The 27904-nt window shown below is 39.5% G+C and overlaps 1 protein-coding gene across 3 annotated transcripts; it reads left to right on the forward strand.

Moving 5' to 3' along the window:
- Positions 1 to 27646, forward strand: Serpinb13 (serpin family B member 13). 3 transcript variants are annotated; one of them, XM_035444845.1, is made up of 8 exons: positions 1 to 165; positions 680 to 736; positions 2130 to 2132; positions 10807 to 10932; positions 11287 to 11404; positions 12914 to 13056; positions 13233 to 13388; positions 27245 to 27646. In XM_035444845.1, the coding sequence occupies exons 1-8, from the start codon at positions 1 to 3 to the stop codon at positions 27644 to 27646; spliced, it is 1170 nt and encodes a 389-aa protein (XP_035300736.1). The 3 variants fall into 3 exon arrangements, with proteins under 3 accessions (XP_035300736.1, XP_027273669.1, XP_035300737.1); XM_027417868.2 differs by lacking the exon at positions 2130 to 2132 and having other exon boundaries at positions 680 to 746; positions 10787 to 10932; XM_035444846.1 differs by lacking the exon at positions 2130 to 2132.
- Positions 27647 to 27904: the final 258 nt, after the last annotated feature.

The raw sequence follows: 27904 nt of genomic DNA on the forward strand, positions 1-27904 counted from the left end.
ATGGAGTCACTAGGCACAGCAACTGCACAGTTTGGGTTTGATCTTTTCAAAGAGCTGGATAAAACAAACGATGGCAACATCTTCTTTTCTCCCGTGGGCATCTCAACAGCCATTGGCATGATCATCACGGGGACTGGAGGAGCCACTGCCTCTGAGTTACAGAAGGTGAGGAGTTTCCCTTGATTTTCAGTCAGACTTGGTTTGGGGGTATAACCGTCTACTCTAGCATTGAAAATGTGCTCGACTTGACCTGCTGGCCAGAAAACAGATGATGAATATGTGGAACAATTCCAGGTCTGTCAAGGAAGGCCTCTTTCTTCTGTAGATGCCACAATACCATTTTCTCTTTGATGCTTGGAATTCCTTTAAGTGGGAGTGTGATGAGTGTCCTCATCAAAAGCCATTATTCTCATAAAGATAGGATATGAACGCCCAAAGTCACTGTAATCACCTATGTAATTTCTGTTTGGTCTACCTGACAAATGGAAGAGGAAGACCTAAGTGAGCCCAGGACTAGGCTCCTTGCAAGAGATCAGTGGGCAACCCAGACATTTCCCTGGTTTGTCAAGGAGATGCTGCTGCCTGTCCAGCCTTGAAAAGACTTTTGTGCTAGCCCTCCATTGGCTATGTGAAATTTCTCTCTATTTTGACAATAATGACAATGTTTTATCTCTACCAGGTACTTTACTCTGAGAAGGGTACAGGAAGCTCCAGAACAAAGTCGGAAGAAAAGGAGGTGGGCAAATGTTTTATACCCTTTAGTGGGATTACATTTTAAGTGTAGAACCAACATAGAAAAGTACTAGGAAAAGCATAGAAGGTGTAATACACCTCATTTACTTTCAAACAGTAGTCACTGGAGCCAAATAATATTTCTGGGCATATTAGTTCATTTTCTGTTCTTATAAGAAAGCACTAGAGTCTGGAAGCTTTGTAAATAAGAACTAGCTTAGTAAGCTCATGGTTTTGGAGGTTGAAAGTTCTAATTGAGTGTCTTTATGTGTTTGGTTTCCATGGAGATTTCTCTGGAATGCATTATAATGTGGAAGATTAGGGGATGAACACCAGTGTCACACAAAAGTGGATGGACACTGGTGACAAACAGAAGAGAGATGAACATTGGTGACACACAGGGCAATGGACACCAGTGACACACAGATAAGGGAATAAATACCAGTGATACACAGATAGGGAGATGAACACCAGTGACACACAGATAGGGAGATGAATACCAGTGACACACAGATAGGGAGATGAATACCAGTGACACACAGATAGAGAGATGGACACCAGTCACACACAGATAGTGGCTGAACACTAGTGACACACAGAAGGGGCTAAGCTTGTAGGCTGGTCTTGCTTTGTAAAATATACTCTCACAAGAACTAACTTACAATTCAAAATACAACATGCATTTTCTATTTACAAACAAGGAGAAATCAGTCTGTACCCATAAAGTCCTTTTCCATTTCCCCACTTAATTTCTGTAACTCTGAATAATTACTGCCAGCATTTTACAATAAAAAAGAACTAATTTACTTTGGGAGACTACCATTAATCCCTTCCGAGGGAAGTGCCTTTGGTGACTTAACCACCTTTCCTTTGAGGTCCCTTAAGTGTTTCTCTACCTCTTAACATTACTATACTGGGGTTAGACTTTCAGAACATAAACTCCAGGGAGAAAAACCGTGTCTAATCACAGCATTTGGACTGTACACAAACAGTAAATTCTCAATAATAAGAGGAGATCATAACTTTAACAGACAACAGCCACTATGAATGCTGACACACTGAGAAGTTCTTATAACAGCTTTGGAGTTACAGAGAATTGGGTCGAGTTCTGGCGTGGGCATGTCAGGACTATAGGACTCTGGAAAGTCATTTTCTTTCTTTAGTCCTCTGACATTTCTGATAGAATCATCTAGATGATACATTTAACTCACTTAGTGCAGGTGGGAGCTATAAATAATATTACTGCTAAACTGAATTAATATTTTGCCCCTCCTGCTAACATTTCCTTAAATATTATCAGCATAGGAACATTGGTCATCTTCCAGATCTAGTGTTCTGGTATTTCTTGTTTGATCTTACCAAATACAGGTGGGATGGGTCAGGGTCAGCATCTGGAGGTGGTCAGAGCTCTCAGAAGGCACAATTGCTTTGACAGTAATCACAACCCAGTACCTCTCATAAAGTCATACTTTGAACCTCCCAACATTGTGAGATGTTTACTTCATAATCCTGCAGTGCTAGGTTGTCTGGGTGGCCTGGTTTCAGTTGTGAACTTGGTTTTCCTTCTCTGGGATTTTTAACTGAGTTAAGTCAAGTGGCTTCTCCCATGTGCACTCAACTGAGATATGCAGTAGTTTCTAGAGTACTTCTCTTTCTTGGCACGGTAGTCCCTGCAGAAGATTCCTGCACATTACACAAGGCATCTCATCTGGGACAGATTCTCTTAACCCTGGGTGAAGAGGTTTGTGATTGGATGGAATTTGGCAGTATAACCTGTTCCACCATGAGCCAGTTCTGTCTCTTCCCCAGTTGGGTTTGGGAGTTGAGGATATACAGAGTAGAGGTACTGACTATGACAAGGATACTGGACCTGGAGCACATTCAAGAGGCCAGCTAATCCAATTTCCTTATTGATAGAGGAATAAACAGATGAGTAAAATCAGTGGCAAGCTGACATGTACTACTTGATGATCACATGAATTTAGAGTGTTCTGAACCTTTCTGGTATAAAGTGATATGAAAATCTCAAGACTATGTAGGGATGTAGAATGAATTATGCAATGAGTACCTGTCCTAGTGTAAGGAAAATGACACACAAGTTCCCTGGTTTGCCCTGGTGGTGGGTAGTGCTCAGTCAAGTGAGTACTTGAAATGAATCTGGCTTGACTTAAGGTATAATAAAAGTATAAAATATTTACTATATTTCAGGAGCTTAGTTTGAAATATTCATGTGGAAATCATTAATTTTACGTGTTGTATGTTAAAGCAGTGTTGTATCTGTTTTATAGGAACATATGCTTTATTTTTCTTATATTTATATACTGAAATGACATCCTAGATATCTTGGATTAGAAAAAATATTAGTTAAATTAATTTAAATTCTTTATTTTTATTTCTTTGAAAACAGATTTATTGAACTATAATCCATGTATTCTGAAATTTACCTATTTCAGTTGTATAATTCAGTGGTTCTGTAAGGTTACAGAATTGTGTGACCATCAGGATCACTTTTAGAACATTTTCATCACCCTAAAAAGGATCTATCTCCATAGCCATCAGTACTCATCCCATCTCCCTTTTCCCTGACTCCGCTCATCATTTCTTCTTCATCCTCAGACCCTAGAAAGTACTTACTGACTGCTGTCTATATTAGACTCGTTTAAAAAAAATCCCTTCTGTCTGAGTCTAAACACATATCTTTTGATCAGCATTTCTTTCTTGAATTCTTTCCTCCTATTTTCTCCACCTCTGGTGAACAGCATTTTATTGTGTACTTCTGTGAGAACAACAATTTTTGGTTCTCCACATGAGTGGGACAATGTAGAATGTAATGCCCCCCCTCTTTTTTAATGCTTGGCTTATTTCATGCAACATAGAATCCTCCTAGTTATTTCATACCGTCTCAAAGGACAAGATGTTCTAATGGCTGAGCTGTGTTCAATTGTGTGTGTGTGTCTGAGAGTCTGTGACATTTTCTTTAGCTACTTACTTTTTACAGTGTAATTTCTAGGGAGTTTGTATTAACATGAGGTTTACATCAGTGGGCAAATGATAATAAAAATTGGTTGTTACCAAGTCATTCACTCAAGGGACTGTATCAACACTGGTCACTATTAATAGTGATTATAGATTCATTTCATAATTTCATACAATTGTCCAAAGAGATTAAGACAAATTCCCAGGGCCTTACAGTCCTTGGGCATCTGTGAATACATGTTCTATGTCTTTATTTTCTGTTTCTACTGGTAAGAATATGACTTTTCTATGTCATTGGAAGGGGTTTCATTAACAGAATTTCCAGTGGTAAAGTTTTTTTTTGGTGCAGTAATATACTTAGTCACAATACTTTAAAATTAAACACATTTGGTTCACTATATTTTGTTAGTTTTAAAAATGTTATAAATGATGTCAGAAATGTTTTCCTTGAACATTTTTGCTGTTTTAGTACCAAAATAATACTAGATTCTTAACGAACTTATTGCATATCTTAAATGTGCATTTTTCAGTTCTTCAAAAGTTTCATACATGTATACAGTGTGTTTGATCACATTCATCCTCCCCTTTCCAAGTCCTCTTAGTTCTCCCCGCAATTCATGTTCTTAAAAAAAAATTAAATAAGCCATAGAGCCCAGTTTGTGCTGCCCATATACTCATGAGTGTTGTGCCATCCACTAGATCATCGTGACTTTAGAGAATCCATCAGCTTTCAGTAGCTTCTGAGCTAAGGGTTGAGGCTCTTAAGCCCCTCCCATCTCTATGCTGGAACACTGACTGGCTCAACCTTGTATGGATTTTGTGCAGGCAACCACAGCTATTGTGAGTTCATGATCGGTCATGGTCCTCACAACCTTTGGATCCCTTATATGTAAAAAGCTGTTTAGTTCCTCTCTAGATTCCCTTTTTGAGACTTTTGACAGTTTGGTTATGACGTGTGTCTTTAGAGGTCTTTGTAGCTTTATCTTGGAGATCTTTGAGTTTCTGAATGTCCATACTTGTTGAGAGCTAGACCGACCAAAGACTTTCTCAGAGGCCCAATGAAAAGAAACATTCTCCCCTCCCTTCCTCCTTTCTCTTCCCTCCATGTCTCTATCTTTTTCTCCTTTCCCCTTTCTTTTCTTCCTTCCTTCTTTCTGTTCTTTTGTTGAGATAGGGTCTCACTATATATTCCTAGTTGGCCTGGAACTTTCTATATAACCCTGCTGGCTTTGATCTCACAGAGATCTGCTTGCTTCTCCCTTCTGAGTGCTGAGATTAAAGACATGTACCACTATTCCCAGCCTAGGATATACATCTCAATAAAATTGTTGAAATACACAAAATCTACTAAACAAACAAGCAAAAACACTTTTCTGGGGATTGTCTGTGAGAAGCTTGTATATATAATACAGTTGGATATTTGTGAGTTGCTAATTTGTAATTCATCCTGCTGATTTTTAGTGCCACTGCAGGGCTCAGCACATAGGTACCTTGTTTGTTTCATAGCTTAATTTTAGAGGAGAGGTAGATGAGTACTTTCCATGGTTCCCCAGAAGTCAGAATGCTGGGCATGTTTCATTCTTCTCTTTCTCTCTTCTCCTTGGGGCAGAGTTAGGAGTAGCCTCACCTCTACAGTCTCCATGCTGTGTTGTTGGAAGGTGTTATGGGGAGTGATTTCCAAGGACTTTTCTGTTTGTTTCAGTGTACTCCACTTCACCCTCACTTGAACTGGTTTGGAAATTTCCTGAGGCAACTTTGTTAGCATGAAGTCTCTTTGTGGGAGGCTTGGGCCACTTATTCTGCCATATTCTGCTGGTGTCATTACTTTGTGGTTTCCTTAGTTATGACTTACACATGGTGGATGTTGTCAGACTGTTCAACTCTGCTATGTTTGATGACTGTGCAGCATTCTAGGTTTATGTTTCTGGTAGCCACTGGAAGATTCTCTTCTCATATTCTAATATTACTATTGGCAAGCTGGTTTAGTTGACATCTTTGGTAGTGATCTACCACTTTTTTCATTTAAAAAATTTACCACTATTTGTGTAATCATGCATTTCTTTTATTTACTGTAATTTTGATTCACTGTAATTTTGGAATAAAAAATTCATACATTTCATGGTACAGTTTCAGGAGTTACTTATCTTTCATTCAATATGTGGGTCCCAGGGATTGAACTCAAGTCATCAGGTTTATTGGTGACAACCACCTTCACTTGAACCATCTTGCAGTCCTTTCATGAGTTTTTGACATAAAATAAGACATAAAATGGTTCTGAATTATAATTTCTAATATTCTGTTGATGATCTTAACAAGGATTTTTGTTTTCTTCATCTAATTAACTATTTTCCCCTCAAAACCTAGCATTCATGGTTAATTAAAATTTTTTTATTAAAAGGATTCATACTTTTCATTATTGGTGAAAATTCTCAACCACTTAATTTTTTAAAAATATAACTTCCCCATTTTCTGCTTCATTGCCTTTTAAAAAATGCCAGAACTATTCTATTACCCAGATTTCTTAATGCCATTTTTTTGTCTTCTGAGGAATATGGAGACAATTGTTCAGGGCTATCTTCAGATCACCAATTCAGCACTGACAAGCTGTCTGATGATGCAGTGGACTTTGACTTAAATGTGGATCAAATATAAGAGCTGAAAACTATAGGCAATCACTTGTTTCTTAAACACATCTTCTTTTTTCTCCCTTTTATTGAAATAGATTATTTTCTCATACAATATATCTTGCTTACTGTTACCCTCCTGTTCTCCTCCCAGCTCCTCTACACCTACCCTGCCATCCAGGTCCTCCTCTTTTTGTCTCTTATTAGAAAAGAATGGGCTAAGTTAAGATAATGACAAAACATAACAAAATAAAATATGGTAAAATAAAATGGAATCCTCACACAGAAGTTGGACAAACCAAACTAACAGAAGGAAAAGAGTCCAAAGAGAAGGCACAAGGATCAGAGACCAACTTATTCACACACCCAGGAATCTCATAAAAATACTAAACTGGAATCCATAATATACATGCAGAGAACCTGGTACCTGTGTCAGCTCTGAACGTGCTGTTTCGGACTCTGTGAGTTCATATGAGCCTTGATCCATTGATTCAGTGCCTTGTTCTCTTGATGTCCTCCATCCTCTGTCTCTTACACTCTTCCCATCTCTTCTTCCTAGGGTTGTCTGAGCTTGAGAGGCATTTGTTGGAGACATCCCATTTAGAATTGAGTGTTCAAAAGACTCTCTCTCTCTGCATAATGCCCAGAAAAGGGTCTCTGTATCAGTTCCCATCTGCTATAGGAGAAAGCTTCTCTGAGGATGAATGAATAAGGCACTGGCCTATGAGTATAGGAGAATGCCATTAGGAGTCATTTTATTGCTCCTCATTTTAGACCAGTGGTATTTGGTTTTACCCTAGGTCTCTGAGCTATCTAGTCTTTGGTCTTGGTTGCCCAATTGTCAGCAACGTGTTCCATTTTGTGGAGTGGGCCTTAAGTCAAATAAGACATTGCTTGGATACTTCCACAAGTTGTGTTCCGCCATTGCCCTAGCATATCTTATAGGTAGGACAGATTGTAAGTCAAATGTTTCGTGTCTGGATTGGTGTTTATGTTTCTCTTTTGGTAGCCTGCAGAGTATCTTTCTGTATTAAGGACACTAGAACACAAGGGTGTAGTTTCCATGTAGGCACCAGCTCAATTTTTCCATGTTCAGTGGTTTGTATGGGTATTGTCCTTGACAATTGAGCCAAGTGTCAGTTTGCAGAGAGCACTCTATTGCCTTGGCAACAGTCTGTGTTGTTTGGGGATTTCCATAGGACACCCCCAGCCAACTGCTAAATTGAATGCAACCCAGTCCTGCTACTGAAAGCTTTGTTTGGTGACAAGAGATGAATAGTTGGGACTATGTCTTCTCCATTATTAGCAGACCTCATTAGGATTGCTTCCATATATTTTAGGAAGTTTCCACTGTACTGTTTCCATATCATCCCTCAAATGGCCTTCAATTCCATATGTCTCTCCCTGCATTCCCTCCCTCAATCTTATCCCCGCCCCCTTTACCTGATCCTTCTGCTCCTGTCCACACCCACCCCCAGTCCACTTGTGAAATATATTCTATTTTCCCTTCCCAGGGAGATCATCCTCCCTAGTCCCTTCTTCTATACCTAACCTCCCTCAATCTATGGATTGTAGGACTGTAGGTGGGCTATCATTTATTTAATGACTAGTATTCACATATAAGTGAATACATGCTATATTTACCCTTTCTGGGTCTAGGTTACCTCACTTGGTGTGAATTTTTCTAGTTCCATACATTTACATGCAAATTTCATGATGTCAGTTTTTAAAACAGCTGAGTAATACTCCATTGTGTAAATGTTCCACATTTTCTTTTTTTTTAATTTGATATTTTTTCCAACTTTTTAAATTTGAATTAGAAACAGGATTGTTTTACATGACAATCCCAGTTCCCTTCTCCCACCCGTCCTCCCCTACCCCCCAAACTAAAACCTTATCTGTCACATATCTTTTCTGCTCCCCCTGGATGGTGAGGCCTTCCATAGGGTGTCATCAGTGTCTATTGTATCCTTTGGGATAGGGCCTAGGCCCACGCCCCCCCCCACCCCGTGTATCTTGGCTCAGGGAGTATACCTCTATATGGAATGGGCTCCCAAAGTCCACACCTATGCTAGGGATAAGTAATGAACTACTACTGCAGGTCCCGTAGATTTCCCAGGTTTCCTCACTGAAACCCATGTTCCTGGGGTCTGGATCAGTCCCATTCTGGTATCCCAGATATCAGTCTGGGGACCAAGAGCTCCCTGATGTTCAGGTCAGCTGTTTTTGTGGGTTTTACCAGCCTGGTCTGGACCTCTGTGCTCTTCACTGGTCCTTCTCTGCATCTGGATTCCAGTTCAGTTCTGTGATTAGTTATGAGTGTCTGCTTCTACTTCCACCAGCTGCTGGATGAAGGCTATAGGATGGCAAATAAGTCAGTCATCAATCTCATAACCAGGGGCCACATTTTCTTTATTCATTTTTCAGTTGAGGGAAATCTAGGTTGTTTCCAGTTTCTGGCTATCATGAATAAAGCCACTATGAGCATAGTTGAGCAAGTGTCCTTGTGATAAGATAAAGCATCCTTTTGGGTATATGCCTAAGAGTGGTATAGCTGGGTCTTGAGGTAGATTGATTCCTAATTTTCTATGTAACTGCCATAGTGATTTCCATAGTGGTCGTATAAGTTTGCACTCCTATGAGCAATGTGTGTTTCCCTTCTCTGTTTAGATGTGAACTCCATTTTTAATTGTATTATTTGGTTTGTGAATATCTAGTTTTTAATGTTCTTTATATATTTTGTATATTAGCTCTCTATTGGATGTGGAGTTGGTGAAATTGTTTTCCCATTCTGTAGACTGCAATTTTGTCCTATTGATGGTTTTCTTTGCCTTAAAGAAGCTTTTCAGTTTCATGAGGTCCCATTTATTGTTTATCTTAGTGCCTGTGCTATTGGTGTTCTGTTCAGGAAGTTGTCTCCTGTGTTAATGCATTTAAGGCTATTCCCCACTTTCTCTTCTATTTTGTTTAGTGTATCTGGTTTTAATCCTGAGTTTTTTGATCCAATTGGTCTTAAGTTTTTATGCAGGGTGCAGCCATTCAGTTTTTACTAGCACCATTTGTTGAAAATGCTGTATTTTACACATGTTTTCAAGAACCATCATCCTCTAGAAACATTTTCCTGTATAGTGGATCTGATGTGAACATCTAAATGTTTGTGTCTGTGTTGTGGCTGTTTGGTATTTCCCCATGAGTTTGATTTGGGACTTGTTTCCTTACAATGTATAATTGGTTGAATACGTTGGAGACACAATGAAGCCTGTGATGCAGTCAGTTTTGTGATAAAGATATCATTTTCAGCTCTTGAATAGGATCTTGGGATTTTTCCAACTCCAGGCAACTATCAAGATAGTATAAATTAAATTAAAACCCCCAAACCTGTTTGGAAACAGGGTTTTCTTCCTTTCCCTTATTTGTAGGTCAGCTTAGTCACAAATGACTCACTAGGAAATTAGTGTATATTGAACTCTTAATTCCCATGGGGTGTGATGTGCCTGACATGCCCCTAACAACCCAAGCAGCCAGAAACTGATTGCTAGCCACTTAGTCTTATAACAGCAGAGGCAGATAATGTCAGCCCCATAGATAATGCCGGAGCAGTGTGGATATGCATTTTCAATTCAAGTGTTTTCAAATAGTTATTAATTATTTGCACAAGTTAGCTGTCTATTTTTTCTGGTACTGCGGTAGGCAGTTAAGCATGAGAAATGAAAATAAGAGACCCAATAGAGAATTAAATAGACCTTTAGGCATCATATTGTACAAGAAATGGGCTCTCAGTTCTCATGTAGCATCAAGAGTAGACCACTCACTTCAGAATTAAGCTGCCTCTCTTTGCATCCTCTGTGAATTAAAACAACTGGAGTCCACTCAACAGGTCATGAGACAATGTTCTGCTCTGTTCTAATGTGTTCTGGCTCACCCAGATTTGTCATGCAATGCCTACAGCACACAGTCAGAAAGCTGGTACATCCTATAGAAGATATTCAGAAGATTTTGGTAATTTTTCAAAAACAATGACAAATTTTATTTTAGATCAGTTTGCAGCTCTGGTAAATAACTGTTTCCTAGATGAAGAGTCACTTTTATTATTCACCATTCAAAACAGAAATATCCAAGTGTTAGTGGTGAGAAATTATCTGAGGGAATCATTTACATTTCTCAAGTGTTTAGAGTCTGAGGGTGGATAAAAACAAATGTATGAATCACTTAGTGAGACTCAAAGCCATAGCCAAAGCAGAAAAGAAAGACCTGTGGTGTTGGGGCTGCTGGAGGCCTCTCTATGAAGCTCTGATTGGGTATGCCTGGCTTCTGAGTTTATAGAAAGTCAGATGACATCCAGAGACCAATGAACATTTCTACTTTACTCTCAATTTGCTCATCAGAGGAAGGGCGTTAGCCACATTCCTTTGGAAGAGAATCTAGGCTTGTTTTTTCCAAGATAACCCACTGAGTTTTTGTCTTGATTTTGAAGATTGAGAAGACAGAAGTCCATGATCAATTCCAAAAGCTTTTGACTGAAATAAGCAAATTCCCTAATGGTTATGAACTGAAAATAAGCAACAGACTGTTTGGCGAGAAAACATACCTCTTCCTTCAAGTAAGTTCTGTTGTCTGCCACATCTATGAGTGGTAACAACAAATGGCCAATATTCATTCTAGGACTGAGTCCTGGAGCCATGCTGCCAAGTTGGCTGCTTGCCATGGTTCTGTTTTACTAGCCTTTCTGGTCTGCTTCAGATATGCAGTTCCTTTTTGAGTCCAGGGAGTCTATATCTGACTTTTACTTTAATCACATTGCACCTGCATGACAGCCCATGGAGGGAATGAGGACCTAAAAATTCAAATTTTGACATTAGTTTTCCTAATGAACAAACACATTTATTAAGAGGTATTTGTACTTGATAAATAAATTCTTCAATCTCTTTCTATTTCTTCCCTGTCTCTCCTAAAGAAATACATAGATTATGTTGAAAAATATTACCATGCATCTCTGGAGCCTGTTGATTTTGTAAATGCTGCAGATGAAAGTCGAAAGAAGATTAATTCCTGGGTTGAAAGCCAAACACATGGTAGAGTATGGATGGGGTTTTCAACAAAAGGCACTTATTGATTACCAGCTGTGACCAAAGCCTTGGACTTGAGGCTGCATAGATGCCAGGTGGATGAGCTTTGGGAGGAGCTAGAGATGTGTACAGGCAGGGATATGCTTACAGGTTGCATGGAATACTGCAGGGGATGAATGGTTTTAGCATGTATGGAGAAATGTGACAGTGGGGATTGCTTGCACAAGCTGTGAATCACATTACCTTTCAGTTCCTGGACTGGAATCATGCTTGTCTTTAGCATATTCTCTGCATAATAGCCTTTCTCTCTGAGTCTGGAGCTCCGAGAGCAAATGGCATAGTTTCCTCTCTCTGTTAGGTGAGGCACAGGCAGCTCTGTCTGCTACCTACAGCTGGGGCCACTCAGGCCTCCCTTCCATTTGAACATCTTGTAGGGGTGATTAACTCTTCAGACACCTCCACAGAAATGATTTGAGGACTATCTCCCATCTTTCCCTTAACATTCTCTCTTACGAATCAAACACATTAGAAATATTAAGATGGAAATACTCTTTGTGGATAAACAGATCATATATCTACAGTTTTCTATTACCACTTTTAATGAGATTTGTCATGACAATGAATTTTATCTAAAGAAAGAATTGTATTTTATCTAAAGAAAGAAATAAAACAACCAGAAAACAAGGGTATATGGAAAGGCTGACTAACAGAATTTTTCAGTATTTAGTGTAGTGTGAACTGAACAAGAATCCAAAATGCAAGTTTCTGGGACTGAGGAGATGCACAGACAGCATGAATACCAGAGTTCAGACCCTAGAGCCTATGTAAAAGCTGAGCATAGTGGTGTGTGTGTGTGTGTGTGTGTGTGTGTGTGTGTGTGTGTGTGTGTGTGTGTGTGTGTGTGGTGTAACTAGCATTGGGGACTTCAGTGTGGAAAGAGGTTGGCATTTGCTGGCTAGCTAGCCTCCTTGAGTTGGTAAATTCCTGGATTGGGAAGCATCTTTGTCAAGGTGATATATGATAGAGAAAGGCAATTTGATGTTAGAATTTGGGGCGCACAGGTGAGTACATACACTTCAAATTCTGTTTCTTATAAATAATTTCTGAATCACAGGTGAGGATTCTTATCTGTTGACTGGGAAAGAATAAAGGTTGAAACAGTGCTGAAGACATGTCAGGTAGTAATTACAGGTCTATACATATTAAATCACTTATTCATTTCAACAACTCCATGAGGCATATTATGCTTCTATTTTATAAATGTGGAAACTGAGGCACAGAGAATAAATAAGTTGCCCAATATTCCTTAGTTGATAATAAGTACAACTGCTTGAAGACAGAGATTATATGAGAATTTCCCCTACTTTGCCCGCAAATCCTTGATTCTCAAGGCCCCTCAGGTGTTGACTTGCTGCAGTGTTAATGGTTATCCACGTCCACCTGCATCTATACCTGACAAATACATAGTTTGTGATTTGCAAGTTGAACCAATATTTTCTGTTTCTGTGTTTTCAGAAAAAGTCAAGGACCAGTTTCCAGAAGGCTCTTTTAGCAGCTCCACCAAGCTGGTGCTCATTAATACAGTTTATTTTAAAGGTCTGTGGGACAGGGGGTTTAAGAAAGAACATACCAAGGAGGAGGACTTCTGGCTGAATAAGGTATTGTCCTTTATATATGTGGTCTGCTTGCATCTGGCATGTACAGTCTAAGGTCACTTGGCCAAATTCAGTAATTCAGATCTTTGGCACTACTGGAAGCTGTGTTATTTTCACAGGCTACTTGGGTGCTGTCTGATTTTGGTCTTAATGTTTTCACCTATGCTTATTTATTGCAGAGCACAAGTAAACCTGTGCAGATGATGACCCAGTGCAGCTCCTTTAGCTTCACCCTCTTAGAGGACCTGCAGGCCAAAATTGTGGGGATTCCATATAAAAACAACGACCTCAGCATGTTTGTGCTTCTGCCCAATGACATAGATGGTCTGGAGAAGGTAAATCTTGGCATTTTCTGGCCTAATGCCACTTTTTAACACTCTGTATTACATCTCTTGTACCTGGGGAGCCTGGGAACAGAGCTTCTGAACAGAATTTGATGCTCGGCTATGTCACGTGGGAAGTATTTCTCACTCTGTGAAGTGGCTACCAGCTGATCTCTATTGAGGAATAGACTTCGTTGAGAATAACTAGAATGCAATTGTGTTGAGATGAGCTAAATGAATATTTTAAGTAGTATAGGTGGTGCTTCAAAAGAATCTCTACCATTCTGAGGAATCATTAATATCTATGAACTCTTTGTCTGGAAAAACCATATTGCATATATACAGAACTTGTGCATGCAATTCAGCAAAGCCCTTGGTTTTGCATATATTCTTTGAACCTTATTCCTGGCTTAGGTCCATCCATTTTCTTTTCAAAACAATGATGAGGCTAGTATTTTGTATTCTGGACACCAGGAATATATAGTTTCAAATACTTATTCTTTAAATTGTTTCCCAACCACAAATCCTCCCAACTTCCCTGTTCTTCAGCATTCTCATCTATGAAATTTGGCCTCCCTGGGACTGTATATGTAATATTTTCTGATGACTAAGGCAGTGCAGCCTAGAATAGGTGGAGCACATAGAAAGCATTCTGTAAATTTAATATGTGCTATGGAGTTTTTCTTGCAGCTTTATAACTTGGAAATATTTTAGAACAAAGTGAAACATGTATTGGAGCTTTACACACACACACACACACACACACACACACACACACACACACACACACACACTCTGATACAAAGGCCTCTTTCTGGGCATCACTGAAATGAAGTGAATCATGTTACGATAAATTTTTCTGCCAAAAGTCGCCTGAGCCCCACCGCCATGTGTGAGCTTTACGACAGCCACCCGCCTGAGTTAGGGCCCAAATTAATACACAGAAACTTGTATTAGGTTCAAAGCTGCTTGGCCAATGACTAGGATTCCTCATCTGTTAGCTCAGTCTTAATTATCATAAATCTATATATTTTATAAGACTTATCTTATTGGAAGCCTTATTGGCATTCCTCCTTGCCGGTGGATCACATTGTGCTGCTGGAGCAGGAGCGGAGGGGAAAGAGGGCCACTTGCTGTTTCCTCGCTTATATATGAGTCTCCTTGCTATGTCACTTCCTGCCCGGATCACCACTTCTCTACTACATTTCCCAGAATCCTCTTCGACTCCTAGTCCCGTCTAACTTGCTGTCTCATTGGCCAAACAGTATTTTATTTAACAATCAATAAGATAAATATACACAGTACATTCCCCATCATAATCAGAAGAAGAAAACTGGCTTTGTTAGTCAGATCAGCAGTTCCAACACTAAATCCAGTAGGGTGCCTAGTTTGAAATTGATAGTAATTTTTAATTTTCTTTTTAAAATTTTTTATTAATTTATTTTTTATATTCCAATCCCCGTTCTCCCTCCATTCTCTCCTCCCATGCTCCCCACTGCCCACCTACCTCCCATCTGCTCCTCAGTGAGGGTAAGACCTCCCCCAGGAAGTCTACTAAGTCTGTCCCATCATCTTGTCGAGGCAGGACCAAGGCACATTTCCACTACCCACACCCATGTGTCTAGGTTGGGGAAGGAATCTCTCCATATAGAATGGGCTCCACAAAGTCAGTTTGTGTGTTAAGTTATATCTTGGACCCACTGCCAGTGGCCTCATAGATTGTACCAGTTGCACTATTGTCATCTATATTAAGGGAGCCTAGTTTGGTCTTATGCAGGTTCCCATTTGTCAGACCTGAGTCAGTATTCTCTCACTAGCTTGGGTCAGAAGATTCTGTGGGTTTTCCCATCATGGTCTTGACTCTTTTGTTCATATTGTCGATCCTCCCTCATTGTGCCCATTGGTTAGTTGTGGATTTCTGCATCTGCTTCTATCTGTTTCTGGAAGAGGGTTCTAACTTCTCTGGGGTTGTGGATTGTAGGCTGGGTATCTTTTGCTTTATGTCTGGTATTCACTTATGAGTGAGTACATACTATATTTGTCTTTCTGATTTTGGGTTACCTCTCTCAGGATGGTTTTTCTAGTTCTGCCCATTTGCCCGAGAATTTTAGGATATCTTTCTTACAGTTGAGTTGTATTCCATTATGTAAACATACCACATTTTCCTTATCTATTCCTCAGTTGAGGGACAACTAAGTTGTTTCCAAGATCTGGCTATTACAAATAATGTTGCTATGAACATAGTTGAGCAAATGTCCTTGTGGTATGAATGTTCCTCCTTTGGGTATATGCCCAAAAGTGGTATTGCAGGGTCTTGAGGTAGTTGATCCCTAATTTTCTGAGCAATAGCCATCCTGATTTCCATAGCAGGTGTACAAGTTTGCATTCCCACCAGCAATGGAGGAATGGGAACACATCCCCTCCAGCATAAGCTGTCATTAGTGTTTTTGATCTTAGCCACTCTGATTAGTGTAAGATGGAATCTCAGAGTGGTTTTGATTTGCATTTCCTTGATGGCTAAGGATGTTGATTATTTCCTTAAGTGTCTTTCAGCCATTCGAGAATCTTCTCTCGAGAATCCTCTGTTTAGATCTGTACCCCATTTTTTTAATTGTATTATTTGGTAGTTTGATGTCTAGTTTCTTGAGTTCTTTGTGTATTTTGGAGATCAGCCCTCTGCCATATGTGGGGTTGATGAAGATCTTTTCCCATTCTGTAGGCTTCCCTTTTGTCTTGTTGATTATGTTCTTTGCTTTACAGAAACTTTTCAGTTTCAGGAGGTCCCATTTATTAATTGTTGCTCTCAGTGTCTGTGCTACTTGTGTTTTATTTAGAAAGTGGTCTCCTTTGCTTATGCGTTCAATCGTATTCCCCACATTCTCTTCTATGAGGTTCAGTGTGGATGGATTTATGTTGAGGTCTTTGATCCATTTGGATTTGAGTTTTGTGCATAGTGGATCTATTTGCACTCTTCTACATGTTGACAGCCAGTTATACCAGCACCATTTGTTGAATATGTTTACTTTTTTCCATTTTATATTTTTAGCGTCTTTTTTAAAAATCAGGTGTTCATAGGTGTGTGGGTTAATACATGGGTCTTCGATTCAATTCCTTTGGTCCACCCCTCTGTTTTTATGCCAATACCAAGCTGTTTTCACTACTCTAGCTCTATAGTAGAGCTTGAAGTTAGGGGTGATGATGTTCCCAGATGATTTTTTTTTATTGTACAGAATTGTTTTGGCTATCCTGGGTTTTTTGTTTTTCCATATGAAGTTGAGTATTGTTCTTTCAAGGTCTGTGAAGAGTTGTGCTGGGATTTTGATGGGGATTGCATTGAATCTGTAGATTACTTTTGGTAGGATTGCCATTTTTACTATGTTGATCCTACATATCTGAGAGATTGGGGGATCTTTCCATTTTCTGATATTTTCTTTAATTTCTTTCTTTAAAAACTTGAAGTTCTTGTCATACAGGACTTTCACTTGTTTGGTTAGAGCTATCACAAGATATTTTATGTTGTTTTTGGCTATTGTAAAGGATGTTTTTCTGATTTCCTTCTCAGCCCTTTTGTCAACTGTATATAGGAGGGCTAGTGACTTCTTTTTGAGTTAATGTTGTATCCTGCTACATTACTGAAAGTGTTTATCAGTTTAGATAAACTGGTAGAATTTTTGGTGTCACTTATGTAAACTACCACATCATCACAAATAGCGAGAGTTTGACTTTTTCCTTTCCAATTTGCATCTCCTTTTTATTGTCTTATTGCTGTAGCTAGAACTTCAAGTACTGTGTTATCAAGATATGGAGAGATTGGACAGCCTTGTCTTGTTCCTGATTTCAGTGGGATTGCTTGGAGTTTCTCTTCATTTAGTTTGATGTTGGCTTTTGGGTTGCTGTATATTGCCTTTATTATGTTTAGGTATGTTCTGTGTTTCCCTATTCTTTGCAAGACCTTTATCATCAAGGGGTGCTGAATTTTGTCGAAGGCTTTTTTAGCATCTTGTGAGGTGGTCATATGGTTTCTAGTTTGTTTATATGGTGGATTACATTGATAGAGTTTCATATGCTGAACCATCCCTGCATCTCTGGGATGAATCCTACTTGGTCATGATGTATGATCTTTTGATGTGCTCTTGAATTTGTTTGCCAGTATTTTATTGTGTATTTTTGCATCTATGTTCATGAGAGAAATTGGTCTTTAATTCTCTTTCTTAGTTGTGTCTTTGTGTGGTTTGGGTTGTAGTATAACTGTAGCCTCATAAAAAAGAATTTGTCAATGTTCCTTCTGTTTCTATTGTGTGCAATAATTTGAGGAGTATTGGTATTAGATCTTCTTTGAACATCTGGTAGAATTCTGCACTGAATCCATTTGGGCCTGATCTTTTTTTGGTTGGGAGACCATTAATAACTGTGTCTATTTCCTTAAGTGTTATAGGGGCAACATTTAAGTTGTTTATATGTTATTGATTTAATTTTGGCATGTGATACTTATCTAGGAAATTGTCCATCTCCTTAAAGTTTTCCAATTTTGTGGAGTACAGGCTTTTGACATATGACCTGATGATTCTCTGGATTTCCTCAGTGTCTATTATATCCCTGTTTTTGTTTTTGATTTTGTTAATTTGTATATTCTCTCTCTGTCTTCTGGTTAGTTTGGATAAAGGTTTGTCTGTTTTGTTGAATTTCTCAAAGAACCAACTCTTTGTCTTATGGATTCTTTGCATTGGTTTCTTTGTTTCTATTTTATTGATTTCAGCCCTAGCACTTTCCATTGTTGTGTTAATTCACTAATGTGAGACTTTGCCAACTTCTTGTTTTTGTGCCGTTTTTTGAAACAGGGCATTTCTCTGGTTTTGGAGTCTCTCCTAGAACTGGATCTGTAGACCAGACTGGCTTTGAACTCACAGAGATCCTTCTGCTTCTGCCTCCCAGGCATGTGCCACCAATGCCCGGCTTCCAGCTTCTTTATGTAGGCATTTAGTGCTATGAACTTTCCTCTCAACACTGCTTTCATTGTTTCCAACAAGTTTGGGTATGTTGTACAGCCATTTTCATTAATTTTATGAGGTCTTTTCTTTCTTTCTTTCTTTCTTTCTTTCTTCCTTCCTTCCTTCCTTCCTTCCTTCCTTCCTTCCTTCCTTCCTTCCTCTCTCTCTCTCTTTCTTTCTTCCTTGACACACTAGTGATTCAGTTGATCATTGTTCAATTTCCATGTGTTTGTGGGCTTTCTGAAATTAATGTTGCTATTCAATTGTAACTTTCAGCTATGGTAATCTGATAGGGTACAGGGGTTTATTCCAAATTTTATGTATCTGTTGAGGTTTGCTTTGTTACCAACTATGTGGCCTACTTTGAAAAGGTTCCATGAGGTGCTGAAAAGAGAGTATATTCTTTTGTGTTTGGGTGGAATGTACTATAGATTTCTGTTAGGTCCATTTGTGTCATAACATCTGTTAGTTCCCTTATTTCCTTGTTAAGCTTCTGTCTGGGAGATCTGTCCAGTGGTGAGAGTGGAGTGTTGAAGTCTCCCACTATTAGTGTGGGGGACTTGATTTGTGATTTAAGCTTTAGTAATGTTTCTTTTACAAATGTGGGAGCCCGTGTGTTTAGGGCATAGATGTTCAGCACTGAGATTTCCTCTTGATGGATTTTTCCAATGATGAAAATGAAATGCCCTTCTTTTTCTTTGAAGTCTAATTTGTTAGATATTAGGATAACTACCAGCTTGTTTCCTAGGTCCTTTTGATTTAAAATTTTTTCCCAACCCTTTACTCTGAGGTAATGTCTGTCTGTGAGTTTGAGGAGTGTTTCTTGTATGCAGTAGAAGGATGGATTCTGTTTGCGTATCCAACCTGTTAGCCTGTGTCTTTTTATAGATGAACTGAGATCATTTATATTAATGGATAATAATGACCAATGATCGCCAGTTCCTGTTATTTTTGTTTTTGTTGGTGGTGATGGCATTGTGTGTTCAATTCCCTTCTTTGGAATTTGCTGCTGTAAGCTCATCTATTTCCTGTGTTCTTAGGACATAGGTGATTTCCTTGCATTGACGTTTTCCTTCTAGTACTTTCTGTAGGGATGGGTTTGTGGATAGGTATTGTTTAAATTTGGTTTTATTATGGAATATCTTGTTTTCTCCATCTATCGTTATTGAAAACTTTTCTGGGTAAAGTAGTCTGTGCTGGCATCCATGATCCCTTAGTAACATAACATCTGACAGGACCTTCTGGCTATCATTGTTTCCATTGAGAAGTCAGGTGTGATTATGATAGGTTTGCCCTTATGTTACCTAGCCTTTTTCCTTTACAGCTCTTAATAGTCTTTTTTTATTCTGAATGTTTATTTTTTGATTATTATGTTGTGAGGGGACTTTTTTTTGGTCCAGTCTATTTGGTGTTCTGTAAGCCTCTTGTAATTTCATAAGCATGCCCTTTTTTAGGCTGTTTTTTTTTTTAATTTGAATTAGGAACAGGATTGTTTTACATGACAATCCCATTTCCCTTCTCCCGCCCGTCCTCCCCTACCCCCACCCCACTAAAACCTTATCTGTCACATATCTTCTCTGCTCCCTCTGGATGGTAAGGCTTTCCATAGGTTGTCATCAGAGTCTTATGTTTCCTTTGGGGTAGGGCCTAGGCCCACCCCCGTGTGTCTTGGCTCAGGGAGTATTCCTCTATATGGACTGGGCTCCCAAAGTCCACACCTATGCTAGGGATAAATACTGGGCTTCTACAGGAAGTCCTATAGATTTCCCAGGTTTTCTCAAAGAAACCCATGTTCCTTGGGTCTGGATCAGTCCCATGCTGGTATTCCAGCTATCTGCATCTGGGTTCCAGTTCAGATCGGTGATTAGTTATGGGTGTCTGTTTCTACTTCCACCAGCTGCTGGATGAGGGCATATAAGTCTGTCATCAATCTCATAATCAGGGGAGGGCATTTGAGGTAGCCTCTCCTCCGTTGCTGAGATAGTTAGCTGGTGTCATCTTTGTAGATCTCCAGACATTTCCCTAGTGCCTGATTTCTCTGTAAACCAAAAATGTCTCCCTCTATTATGATATCTCCATTCTTGTTATCGTGTGTTCTTCCCCTGACTCATATTTTCTGCTCTCTCATGTCCTCGGCATCCCTCTTCCTTTCTCCTTTTCATTCTCCTAGCTCCCTCCCCCCTCTTCCCATGTTCCCAATTTGCTCAGCAGATCTTGAGGCTCTCCCCTTCTCCAGGGGACCATGTATGTCTCTCTTAGGGACCTCCATGTTTATTAGCTTCATTGGCAGTGTGGATTGTAGGCTGATAATCCTTACTCTATGTCTAAAATCCGCATATGAGTGAGTACATAACATGTTTGTCTTTTTGCGATTGGGTTACCTTGCACAGAATGGTTTCTTCTAGATCCATCCATTTTCCTTCAAATTTCAAGATTCCATTGTTTTTTTCCACTGAGTAGTACTCCATTGTGTAAATCTGCCACATTTTCTCTATCCATTCTTCCCTTGAGGGGCATCTAGGCTGCTTCCAATTTCTGGCTATTACAAATAGTGCTGCTATGAACATGATTGAACATATGTCCTTGTTATATGAATGTGCTTCTTTTGGGTATATGCCTAGGAGTGGAATTGCTGGATCTTGTGGTAGACTCATTCCCATTTTCTTGAGGAGTCACCATACTGATTACCAAAGTGGCTGTACAAGTTGGCACTCCCACCAGCAGTGGAGGAGTGTTCCCCTTTCTCCACATCCTCTCCAACATGAATTGTCATTAGTGTTTTTGATTTTGGCCATTCTGACAGGAGTAAGATGGTATCTTAGAGTTGTTTTGATTTGCCTTTCCCTTATGGCTAAGGATGTTGAACACTTTCTTATGTGTCTTTCAGCCATTTTAGATTCCTCTATTGAGAATAGTCTGTTTAGTTCTTTACCCCACTTTTTAATTGGGTTGTTTGGAACTAGCTTCTTGAGTTCTTTGTATATTTTGGAAATCAGCCCTCTGTCAGATGTGGGGTTGGTGAATATTTTTTCCCAGTCTGTGGGCTGCCGTTTGGTCTTGCTGACTGTGTCCTTTGCCTTACAGAAACTTCTCAGTTTCAGGAGGTCCCATTTATCAATTGTTGACCTCAGTGTCTGTGCTACTGGTGTAATGTTCAGGAAGCAGTCTCCTGTACTGATTGATTCAAGGGTATTTCCCACTTTGTCTTCTATTAGGTTCAGTGTAACTGGATTTATGTTGAGATCTTTGATCCATTTTGTCTTAAGTTTTGTGCAAGGCGATAGACTTGGGTCTAACTGCAGTCTTCTACATGTCTGCACACAGTTATGCCAGCACCATGTGTTGAAGATGTTCTCTTTGTTCCATCATATAAAGTTGGATTGTTTGTCAAAAATCAGGTGTTCATAGGTGTGTGGGGTAATATCAGGGTTTTCAATTCTATTCCATTGGTCTACTAATCTATTTTTGTGCCAATACCAAGCTGTTTTCAGGACTATAGCTCTGTAATAGAGCTTGAAGTCAGGGATGGTGATGCCTCCAGAAGTTCCTTTATTGTATAGGGATGTTTTGGCTATCCTGGGTCTTTTGTTTCTCCATATAAGGTTGAGAATTTTTCTTTCAAGGTCTGTGAAGAATTGTGTTGGGATTTTGATGGGGATTTCATTGAATCTATAGATTGCTTTTGGCAAGATTGCCATTTTTACTATGTTGATCCTACCTATCCAAGAGCATGGGAGATCTTTCCATTTTCTGTTATCTTCTTTAATTTCTTTCTTTAGAAACTCAAAATTCTTATAGTACAGGTCTTTCACATTTTTGGTTAGTGTTACCCCAAGGTATTTTATGTTATTTGTAGCAATTGTAAAGGGTGATGTTTCTCTGATTTCTTTCTCCACCAATGTATCATCTGTATATAGTAGGGCTATGGATTTTTTTTTTAGTTAATCTTGTATCCTGCCACTTTGATGAAGGTGTTTATCAGCTATAGGTGTTCCCTGGTTGAGTTTTTCAGGTCACTAATGTAGACTATCGTATCGTCTGCAAATAGTGAGAGTTTGACTTCTTCCTTTCCGATTTGTATTCCCTTGATCTCATCTTGTTGTCTTATTGCTCTAGCTAGGACTTCAAGGACAATATTGAAGAAGTATGGAAAGAGTGGACAGCCTTGTCTTGTCCCTGATTTTAGAGGAATTGCATTGAGTTTCTCTCCATTTAATTTGATGTTGGCTGTTGGCTTGCTGTATATTGCTTTTATTATGCTGAGGTATGTTCCTGTTATCCCTGATTTCTCCAGGACCTTTATCATGAAGAGATGTTGGATTTTGTCAAAGGCTTTTTCGGCATCTAGTGAGATGATCATGTGACTTTTTTTCCTGTCTGTTTATATGGTGGATTACATTGATGGATTTTCGTATGTTGAACCATCCTTGCATCCTTGGGATGAAGCCTACTTGGTCATGGTGGATGATTTCTCTGATGTGATCTTGTATTCGATTTGCTAGGATTTTATTGAGAATTTTTGCATCAATGTTCATGAGTGATATTGCTCTATAGTTCTCTTTCTTATTTGTGTCTGTGTCGCTTGGGTATCAAGGTTATTGTAGCCTCTTAAAAAGAGTTTGGAAATGTCCCTTCTGCCTCTATTTTGTGGAACAATTTGAGGCATATTGGTATTAGCACTTCTTTGAATTTCTGGTAGAATTCTGCAGTGAATCCATCTGGCCCCGGGTTTTTTTGGTTGGGAGACTTTTGGTGACTGCTTCTATTTCCTTAGAGGTTATAGGTCTGTTTAAGTTGCTTATCTGTTCTTGATTCAATTTTGGTAAGTGATAACTGTCCAGAAAATTATCCATTTCCTTTAAATTTTCTGATTTTGTGGCGTACAGGTTTTCAAAGTACGACCTGGAGATTCTCTGGATTTTTTCAGTGTCCGTTGTTATGTCCCCCTTTTCATTTCTGATTTTGCTAATTTTCATGATCTCTCTCTGCCTTTTGGTTAATTTGGATAATGGTTTGTCTATCTTGTTGATTTTCTCAAAGAACCAACTCTTTGTTACATTGATTCTTTGAATTGTTTTCTTTGTTTCAACTTTATTGATTTCTGCCCTCAGTTTGATTATTTCCTGGAGTATGCTCCTCCGTGGTGAATTTGCTTCCATTTTTTCTGTTTGGTGTTACTGTCCAGGGGTGTGAGTGGGGTGTTGAAGTCTCCCACTATAATTGTGTGAGGCCTTATTTGTGATTTGAGTTTTAATAATGTTTCTTTTACGAATGTTGGTGCCTTTGTATTTGGGGCATAGATGTTTAGAATTGAGACTTCTTCCTGATGGATTTTTCCTGTGATGAATATGAAATGACCTTCTTCATCTCTTTTGATTGATTTTAGTTTGAAGTCTATCTTGTTAGACACAAGGATAGCTACCCCAGCTCGTTTCTTGGGTCCATTTGATTGGAGTAACTTATCCAACCCCTTACTCTGAGGTAATGTCTGTCTTTGAATTCGAGGTGTGTTTCTTGTATGCAGCAGAAGGATGGATTCTGAATTTATATACAATCTGTTAGCCTGTGTCTTTTTATAGGCAAGTTAAGTTAAGTTAATATTGAGGGAAATTAAGGTCCATTGAGTGTTTATTCTTGTTTGCTTTTGGTTTGTTGTTGGTACTGGTATTGTATGTTGATTTACCCTGCCTTTTATATTGAGTTTTTGTAGAGTGGGATTATCTATTGCCTATGTTTATGTGAGTGTAGTTAATTTCCTTAGGTTGGAGTTTTCCTTCCAGTACTTTCTGTAGGGCTGGATTAGTGGTTACATATTGTTTAAATCTGGTTTTGTCGTGGAATATCTTGTTTTCTCCATTTATAGTGATTGAAAGCTTTGCTGGCTATAATAGTCTGGGCTGGCATCCATGTACTCTGAGAGTTGGTAGAATATCTATCCATGTCCTTCTAGCTTTCAGAGTTTCCATGGAGAAGTCTGGTGTAATTCTGATAGGTTTGCCTTTATATGTTACTTGGCCTTTTTCCCTTGCTGCTCTTAATATTTTTTTCTTTATTCTGTACGTTTGGTGTTTTAATTATTGTGTGACGTGAGGACTTTCTTTTGTGGTCCACTTTATTTGGCATTCTGTAGGCTTCTTGTACTTTCATTGGCATGTCTTTCTTTAGGTTGGGAAAGTTTTCTTCTATGATTTTGTTGAATATGTTTTCTGCACCTTTGAGTTGGGTTTCTTCTCCTTCTTCTATACCTATTATCCTTAGGTTTGGTCTTTTCACGGTGTCCCAAATTTCCTGAATATTTTTGTTATGGATTTGTTAGACTTCAGATTTTCTTTGCTTGATGAGTTTATTTCCTCTAGTTTGTCTTCAGTGTCTGAGATTCTGTCTTCCATCTCTTGTATTCTATTGGTTATGCTTGCATCTGTGGTTTCTGATTGTTTACTAAGCTTTTCCACTTCCAGCATTCCCTCAGTTTGTGTTTTCTTTATTGTCTCTTATTCAGTTTTCAGATACTGAACTGTTCCTTTCAGCTGTTTAATTGTATTTTCTTGGCTTTTTTGACTTTCCTTGATTTCTTGCATCTTTTGGTTTGTCTTTTCTTCCATTTCTCTGAAGGATTTTTTGATTTCCTCTTTTAGGTTCTCTATCATCTCCATGAAGTTGTTTTCAAGGTTGCTCTCTTCTGTTTCTTCTGTGTTGGGATGTTCATGTCTTGCTGGTGTAAAGTCCCTAGACTCTGGTGGTGTCATATTGGTTTTCCTGTTGTTGGATGTGTTCTTATATTGTCGTCTTCTCATCTCTTGTCCCAGTGGGTACAGTTGGTGTCACTTCCTTTCCTGGTGTGTATGGGTGTTCTCTTCAGGTGTGTGCAATTGACTTTGATACTGATGGGTTTCAAGTTGGGTGCAGGCAGGTCTGAGGCACTTGCTCTCCAGGTGGGTGAGCAGGACTGACCCAGAGATGTCAGCAGACTCTGGGTTGTTTGGTCCTCAGGGGTCGAGTCGTCTTATGGAAGATCCCTGGGCAGGGTTTGACAGGGCGGGCAGGCAGAAGTTGGGCCCAAGTTAGAAGCCAAATCAGCTCACCTCTGGACTCTCCGCACTCTGTGGGGGCCAAATGGCCCAGCGAACTCAGCAAAGACAGGATCCCAGGGTCCTCAGGGACCGATTCCTTTTTTAGGCTGTTAAAGTTTTCCTCTATTATTTTGTTGAATATGTTTTCTGTGCCTTTGAGTTGGACTGCTTCTCCTTCTTCTATTCCTATTATTCTTAGGTTTGGTCTTTTCATGGTGTTCCAGATTTCCTACATGTTTTGTGTTAAGGATTTGTTGAATTTAAAATTTTCTCTGACCATGAATCTATCATATTTTCAATACCTGAGAGTCTTCCATCTCTTGTATTCTGTTGCTTATGCTTGCATTTGTGGTTCCTGATCATTTACTCAACTTTTCCATTTCTAGAATTCCCTCATTTTGTGTTTTCTTTATTGCCTCTATTTTAATTTTCAAGTCTTAGACTTTTTTGATTGTTTTTTCTTGGTTTTCTTTAAGGGATTTGTCAATATCTTCCATTTTTGTTTGTCTTTTCCTCCATTTCTTTAAGGGAATTTTTCATTTTCTCTTTAAGGGCCTCAAACATCCTCATAAAGTTACTTTTTAGTTCATTTTCTTCTACTTCATCTGTGTTGGGATGTTAAGGTCTTACTGTTGTAGCACCACTAGTTTCTAGTAGTGCCTTATTGATCTTTACATTGTTGAGTGTGTTCTTACTTTGTTGTCTACACATTTCTTCCTCTAATTGATATAGGTGGAGCTTGTGCTTCAGGAGTTCTCTCTTTCTCCAATTGGTATAGTTAGGGGCGTGGCTCCATTGATCACTCCTTCAGACACAAGCAAAGCAGAGCTTCTGGTGAATGTTCCTCCTGGTGGAAGTGGTCCAATGCTCAGGTGGTCACTCATTGAGGTGAAGGTGGGGCTATTGCTCCAGTGGATGCTCCTCCCATTGGAGGTGTAGGTGGGGCTGAGGGTTCAGTGTTTGATGTAGTAGCAGGGTATCTCCAACCAAGAAACATCAGTAGATGCTGCTGGGACACAGTTGTTCTTTCCCAGAGGAACTTTTTGCAATGGTTTCTTGAAGCTACTGCTGGAAAACAATGCTGTGTTTCACCCAGTGATCACTCCTTGTTTCTGGGCATGAAGCTGGGACCTCCCTCTGACACTGCTCCCAGATCTGGGGATTGTGACTCCCTTGATACTGCTTGGTGCCTGAAGCTTGCACCTCCCTCTGAGGCTGCTGCTCCAGGCCTGAAGTTCAGGCCTACCTCTGAAGCTGCTCCCAGTTCTGAGGCTTGTGGCTCCCTTGATGCTGCTCTGGGCCTGAAGCTCTGGCCTTGCTCTGACACTGCTCCCAGGTCTCAATTGTTAATTTTCTATCTTCAGAATTTATCAGCTTATATTAGAATGCTTCATGCGTGTCTGTAAGGGGGAATGGATAATATTGACTGTTGTCTAACACATAGCAACTTGACAGAATTATTACCTAACTTTATCAGTTTATTAGAGACATGTGGTATGAAGTTAAATACAATAAAATAGATATTCACTGTGAGTACATATATTCATACATTTATAGAAACTAGAAGAGACCAGAAATTGAAATGCAGAATTTGAAATATCTTGTTTTTAGTTTGAAAAACTCACTTCATGCTATATATAGATACTATAATACAGGAAAATATAGTAGAGAATGTAAGACTACAGTCTTTTATGTAGACAACAGACTGAAATAGAAATTCTGAGTTTGTAATGAACAGTAATAATTTCTGGCTGGCTGGAGCCAATGTGTGGCTTTTAAAATGTTCTTGAATTTATCTTTCCAACTGTAGATAATCGACAGACTATCTCCTGAGAAGCTGGTAGAGTGGACCAGCCCTGGACACCTGGAGCAAAGGGAAGTGGACCTGCACTTGCCTCGCATGCAGGTGGAGGAGAGCTATGAGCTGGAGGCCACACTGGAAGCTATGGGCTTGCGCAGTGCCTTCAGAGAGCATGCAGACTACTCAGGAATGTCTGCTCACTCCGGGCTGCAAGCCCAGAAATTTCTGCACAGATCCTTCGTGGTAGTGACCGAGGAAGGCGTCGAGGCTACTGCGGGCACTGGCATGGGCTTCATGGTCTCGTCAGCTGCAGGCTGTGAACTTATGCACTGTAACCACCCGTTCTTGTTCTTCATCAGGCACAGAGAGTCCGACAGCATCCTCTTTTTTGGCAGGTTTTCTTCTCCCTGAGATGATGAAGCTGGGACATGGCTCCATCAAGCAGCGCTTGGGGTTGACAGACCAACCATGTGATTCATACATGTGCTTCTGAGTCCACTGCACTCTGACCTCAGGTGCTATGGCAGCAACAGCATATTTTCATAATTTGTTTGAAAGTGACCCCAGTAGTGTGTGTGCCACACAGGAGGCCAGTCAGCTCCAGCTCAGTTCTCCCCTGATTTCCTTGGAAAGTTTTTTTGTGCACTGAGGGGGGAAATGCTTTTTAAA

The sequence above is a fragment of the Cricetulus griseus genome, chromosome 5 (genome assembly GCF_003668045.3).
Source record: "Cricetulus griseus strain 17A/GY chromosome 5, alternate assembly CriGri-PICRH-1.0, whole genome shotgun sequence".
Taxonomy (NCBI): domain Eukaryota; kingdom Metazoa; phylum Chordata; class Mammalia; order Rodentia; family Cricetidae; genus Cricetulus; species Cricetulus griseus.